Source organism: Seriola lalandi, unplaced genomic scaffold (assembly GCF_002814215.2).
Source record: "Seriola lalandi dorsalis isolate HSWRI2012SDOR001 ecotype SW California unplaced genomic scaffold, Sedor1 jcf7180002054554, whole genome shotgun sequence".
Classification (NCBI taxonomy): Eukaryota; Metazoa; Chordata; class Actinopteri; order Carangiformes; family Carangidae; genus Seriola; species Seriola lalandi.
In genome coordinates this window covers 1282330-1288329 of record NW_019525107.1, presented here as the reverse complement: position 1 = coordinate 1288329, position 6000 = coordinate 1282330, and the positions used below count along the sequence as shown (strand labels likewise).

Here is a 6000-nt window from a genome sequence, read left to right as displayed (position 1 = left end):
ATATATATATATATATATATATAAATTCTGCGACTATTGGATGGAAACCTGACAGATATTCATGGTCTCCAGAAGATGAAGCCAACTAGCTGTGGTGATTCCCTGAATTTTCCCTAGTGCCACCTTTAGGTTCTCATTTCTCTGTTTGAGTGAAATGCCTCATTAACTATTGGATGGATTTCCATGAAATCCTGTACATATATTGATGCCCCCCTCAAGATGTATTGTAGTAACGTACACCATTTTGACTTATTTCTATTCAATTTTGCTGCAGTTTGGCCAAACAAAAATCCAAAGCTCACATATAAGCCAAATAACTGGACAATTTAAAGGCTTTGTAGACTTTCATCATATACCTTTCAGCAGAAAAGTTGGGTCAAAAATGGTGCTCCATGCTGCTGAGCCTGTTTTATAGCAGTAGCAGAACTGAAGCTCTTGTCTGGTCTTCTGGCGCACAAGCAACTTGGTTCTCAATGAAAGAGTTTCTGCAAAGCACTTCAATAGTTTTTGACATCAGTGACTGAAAAATGACAGATGGTAAGTTTCCCATGGCAAATACCAAAATGTAAGTGTCCAAGGGGAATGGGGAAAGGATGATGGGCAGTAGCATGTGCTTTGCTTTCATTTCTGTGTATGTGTGTGTGTGATAGAGCGTGAGATGGAAAGAAAGTGGGGGTTTTGTTACAGCCATACAGTATGTTTTTTTTTTTTTTATTCTGAAGGTCTTTCATTATTGATCTAAGTAAGGCCTCTCCTCCTCCATATGTGTGAGACTGAAAACTAATAGCAGATTTAGACAGAGCGAGGGTTTGGTTTTTCATTTGCCTTTATCTACACTGATCTTAGAGGCAGAAGACGGGCAGATAAGGGCTGCAGCGGAGTCAGTGACAGGTTGCTGCACACATCACTTGAAAGCAGAGGCTTGTGATATGAGAGAAAACAAAAGGTTAAGTGGCGAGCAGTGGAATAAAGAAAAAAAAAAGGGGGGGGGTTGCAGGGAAGGTAGATAGCTATTCAGACAGTGATCTCAAACAACATAGGTGTGAGTAGGCCTGTGAGGATCTGCCAGGGCTGATGAATCTCCACAGCACGGGAGGCAAAGATTCGGGAGGCACAGTCAGAGACGGAGCGATAGAATAATGATGAAAGGGCAGGCGGAGAGAGGCGGTGTGAGTTTCGACGTGCGTTCCCATGCATCATCATTACTCCATTCTGCAAACACCCCACCACCACCACCACCACCTCCACCCCCCACCCCAATCCCAACGCACTGCCTTCCCTTCGCTTCCTCTGTTTTTAATGATTCTCCATCCTTGAACTGTAGCGCCCCCCCATCACCCCCTCCTCATTAACTCCCCCCCTGTATGAGAGAGTGTCTAATAGCCAGATGACAAGGCACAAAGGCTTCCATTGTGTCCCACATGCCTCGTACTACCAGCCTGGCAGGCCAGTGATGTGCTGCCTTGTATCCTAGCGGGAAGCTGAGAGTTGCCGCTCCCTCCCTTTCTCTCTTTTGCTCTCCGTCTCTGGAGATATGATGTAGCACGCTAACGCAACCTGACAGGCGGGCCACAAAGGCTACCCTGTTGGAAGCACTTGAGTGGGAGTTTGCTATGGGCAGGGGAGGTGATTTGCATGTGTTTGTGTTTGTGTGTGTGTGTGTGCGTGTGTGTGTGTGTGTGTGTGTGTGACAGAGGGAGAGAGAGATTGATTTTGTTGACCCAGTGGAGTATCTACCCTTCCCTGCAGGAATCCTGGGAATCCTGTGGTAACAATTAGTACCCCTCATTGTCCATACTGAAACCAGCTGATCTTTTAAGGCAGTGTGTGAAAAATGGGATCCAGGGTTGCATTCCCAAGCATGAAGTATAGTAGCAGAATCACTCCCGTCCCTTTCAACATGGGAACAATCCTGGTGGTGGGAAGGAACGGGATGTATATTGTTTGTGTGTGTATGTGTGTGTGTGTGTGTTTTGGAGGTTTTTTCATGTCTCACGGCTTCTGGGAATGTGGACCGCAGGCTTGTGGCTTTCAAGTTGTGATGCGTCGCCAGAACCAGCTTTTGTATCCCTTGACATAAATTCCTCACATTCATTGTGCCAGTAAAAAGTTACATAATGCAGAGCTATGCTTCTCTTGGCCCCGGCCCCTCACTTGTACCTCTGCCATGCTGCAGTTACTGGACTGTTTCGACAAAAAGTAAAGCACCAGGCAAATGCAGAGCAATGCAGAAATTCCAAAATCACTTGAATTATTAGCTCATGTGTGCGCCTGCAGAGCAAAAGCACAAAGTATTGAGGAGCGTTGAACACCCAGTAAGCAAGAAACTCCAATTGCCTTAATCAGAAAACTTTTCACCACCACTTTTTGATGGATGTTAAGGAGGGAAGAATCACCCCCCTTAACCCGCCGACATAATGCCGCTGATCTACAGTCCCAGCGGTAGATGTTTTATCCCCCCAGGGGCTGAATAAGAGAACCTCATTTAATTTACAATATTTTTGAATTAGGTAGGCAATAGCTTTTCATTGCCAAGCAGCCAAGTTTATCATTCAATACTTCCTGCTGAAAATGGGTGTCATGACAAAAAAAAAGAAGAAAAAAAGAGAAAGCGTTAAAGTTTCGGCGTAGAACTCTTGTAGAGCGTGGGATGCGTAGGATGCTCCACACTTTTTCACTTTACTAATTTTTCATTACTTTAACTGTCAGAATGTTTCTCTTTGTTACTATGCAGTACGATTATTTCTTATTCACTTTTTGTCTGCCAATTTCAACTAGTTTGAACCCTGCCGCTCGTTTGAAAGAGGGAATCTTTTGTGTGTGTCTGTCTGTGTGTGTGAGAGTGTTTACATTGGTGAACAGATTCGAACGGAGTTGAAAAAATATTTCATACGGAAATCAAAGCAGCTCCACAGTGACTTTTTTAGTGTGCAGTTGATCAGAAATTAGAAGCGCCTGGCACACAGGCTCTAAACTGTTTGGTATGATCAAATATTCATCAGCAGATTAGCCAACAGCTTGCAAAATTAGTCTCACGATGGGGGAAAAAAAATCATATATTTACAGTCTCTGTAGGTGTCCCGCTGGGAGAGGTGTATTATCTTACTGACTGATGTTCCTCGCAGTAGCTTAACACAGATCTCGACTGGAGTTTGACATTACTCACAGCCTGGCTTCTGCTTGATTTTTTGATATCTCAACATTTTTTCTAATCTGGAGAAGCGGGGATGGGAACACGGTTTTGAACACGGTGGCAGATGTTGACGGCAAACAATAGCACATTTTTAGTCTCTGTCGAGTCGAGACTGTGCTGAGCTGTCAGACAAAGTCCAATGTGATGTTTTATGTAGATAGCGGAACTCTGTGCTCAATATCTCTGACTCTATAAGGTTAATTGTGTACCTCCTGCTGAGCAGCTCTGAGGAGGAAGCTCTGGTCACTGATGCCTTAAGTGTAACTGGCGTCATATTTGAAGCTCATCCAGCGTGTCCCTTCTCGAGACGCTCACGGCTGGAGTCCACACAGAGGAAGAGTGCTACTAAAGAAAAACACAAGGGAGCTCTCTCTGTTTCTTCCTCCTCTCTTTATCTCTTTCCTCTGTCATTCTGTCGCTCCAAGGAGAATAGTAAATTTCCCTCCTCTTCAAGATGAAAGTCTAGCCCCTACACTTTCCTCAGAGTTCGCCTGAACTGCTATTGTTCCCAGAGAAGCAACTGTCCTAATTTTGTGTTCCTCTTTGTCATGCGTACATCTAGATTTTAATGAAGGAGCCAAATTAATGTTTCATTAAATCTGACAGCTTCAATATCCCGTCTTTTGCCACTTAGCACCTAGCTTTCACAGGTACAAGCAGTCTTTTGATTTGGGGCTTGTTGTCGGTCAGTCGAGTGTGGCGTAAGTTGTTTATGAATTTAAATTTGAGAATTTCTTTTAATTGTCTCAGAATCGGAACGTCAGAGTGGGCGTTTTGTAAGTGAGCGCCATGAAGATGCCTTCCTACGTGGTTTAATTGTTGGACTGACCCAGATTTCTCTCTCCTTTCCTCTAGGTAAGGTGTTGAATACTGATTTGCGTCACTACCTCAGTCTGCAGTTTCAGAAGGGCTCCCTGGACCACAAGCTCCAGCAGGTGATCAGGGACAACCTGTACCTGCGCACCATTCCCTGTGAGTAAACGTCCACAGCCTTTGGCACCTCAGTCTCCCCTCTCTCTGTCTGGGCTCTGCTCGCTGTCCTCTGACCCCTCCAGATGGAGCCCGGTCTGTTCTCATCTGCAGAATTACTTGCACCATGCTACTTGCCGGCATGTCCTATGCCTTCCTTTTTTTAATCCCCCTTTAACTTATTTTCCCCTCAATTCCCTCCTTTGCTCCTGAGTTCACCAGATAATGTGTATTTCTGATTAATGTACACTTTGCTATTCACTTCATAATCTCAACATAATTAGTAAAAGCACCCATTCTTATGCTTAATGTATCTCTGTGATGTACTAGGAAAACCTGAGCAGACTTTGATATGGAAGGCTAACATTATCTACCATGAGTAAAATATGCTTTAAGACTCCAGGGCTTGTACAAAAGAAACTGTATTGGAATTGAGGGGAATTACACAGAGTCTCGGGTTTTATGTTTAATTTAACGGAAATAAGTTTTGAGACTGAATATATGAAGTATTGAATTAGGAAGAGACATTTATTTTTCAGTGTCTGATTAGTCAGACCTCCGTTATTGTACAATTAAAGGTGTGTTTTTATTCTCTTTTTACTTTCTACACCTGACTTTTTTTTTTCTTTATGAATTGTCTCCACAGTTTCTTTTAAAGTAGAAGAATAAATAACCAGGACAAAACAATTTGTTTTTATACCCCAATGATTTTAAAATGAACATCAAGGCCAACAGGCGTAAATGAAAGAGCAGCTGCAATTCTCTGGGCTGCACAGCTGAGGTTTTTTTCTTCTTTCCATTTACCACTGCCCAAGACATCGTTTTTTCATCTAAATCTCAGTCAGTACTTTGGAAGCTCTTGTTTCTGACATTTTACATGGAGGGAAAGTCTTTTTAAAGAAATATTTTAAATTTGGAAATTTATTGTAAATAAAGCAGTAATGATTCACTGGACATCAGGACTTCGTAGTTTCTCACCTTGCTGAAAGAAACTGTCCATCTTCTGTCATTGAAATGTCTAAAAGGGTTCAAACTATAAAACACTACATGAGGCCTCATTTATCCATAGCTGTTTAGTTACATTAAAGAGTATGTATTAAGAGTTAAAACCAGTAACATATCAGTTATTGTGCTCAATTTCCTCCCATTATCCCAAAGATGTCCCATATTGTATAAAGTGAGATTTCCATGTCATTTTTAATTATAATATAAGTAATATTTTATATTTATAACTTAATTATATATAATATAATTAAGTAGGTCTAGGTTCTATATTTATACTGTGAAAGTATCAAAGCACTCAGTCCACTGAGCCTTAAAATGAGCCTTGGGACTTCTGTAACTTTATGATGTCACAACAAAGCAGTCACTGCTCTCAGCCATGCCCAAAGCCCACCTGCACCCACTGTCCAACCTTGTAGGATTTTTTTTTCTGATTGTTTACCTGAAATCTGCTATACTTTGATTCGATCACTCAGAAAACAGTCAGCCAATCAGAGGGGGGCTCAGAGACTCTCTTCTGATTGGCTCACCAACCTGTTGTTGCTAGAGCTCCAGAGAGAAGCCTGAGAGAGGAGATGTACAAACACATTGAGATGGTTTTTGGTGCTTTAAACCACAAATATATCTCCTTATGGATCAACACTTCAACAAAACATCAGAAAATATGGGACCTTTAAAGCATAACAGTGCACATCATATTACCAAGTTCTTCACATTTGAGTGCAGTAAAGCAAGTTATCATGGAAGACTATGAAATCTGGTGCCATGCATATCCCATACGAGACATTGCAGTCTGGCTTCAGTAGCTCAGCATATGTCCCCTGTCCACTCTGCTC

At 42.2% G+C, this 6000-nt stretch overlaps 1 protein-coding gene across 1 annotated transcript in view; it reads left to right on the top strand.

The window, feature by feature from the left end:
- Window positions 1–6000, top strand: part of magi3a (membrane associated guanylate kinase, WW and PDZ domain containing 3a) — a 119329-nt gene that overhangs the window by 67690 nt on the left and 45639 nt on the right. The window contains exon 2 of the mRNA XM_023415665.2: window positions 4049–4165. Coding sequence (XP_023271433.1) covers window positions 4049–4165 — 117 coding nt within the window. The remainder of the gene's footprint in view (window positions 1–4048; window positions 4166–6000) is intronic.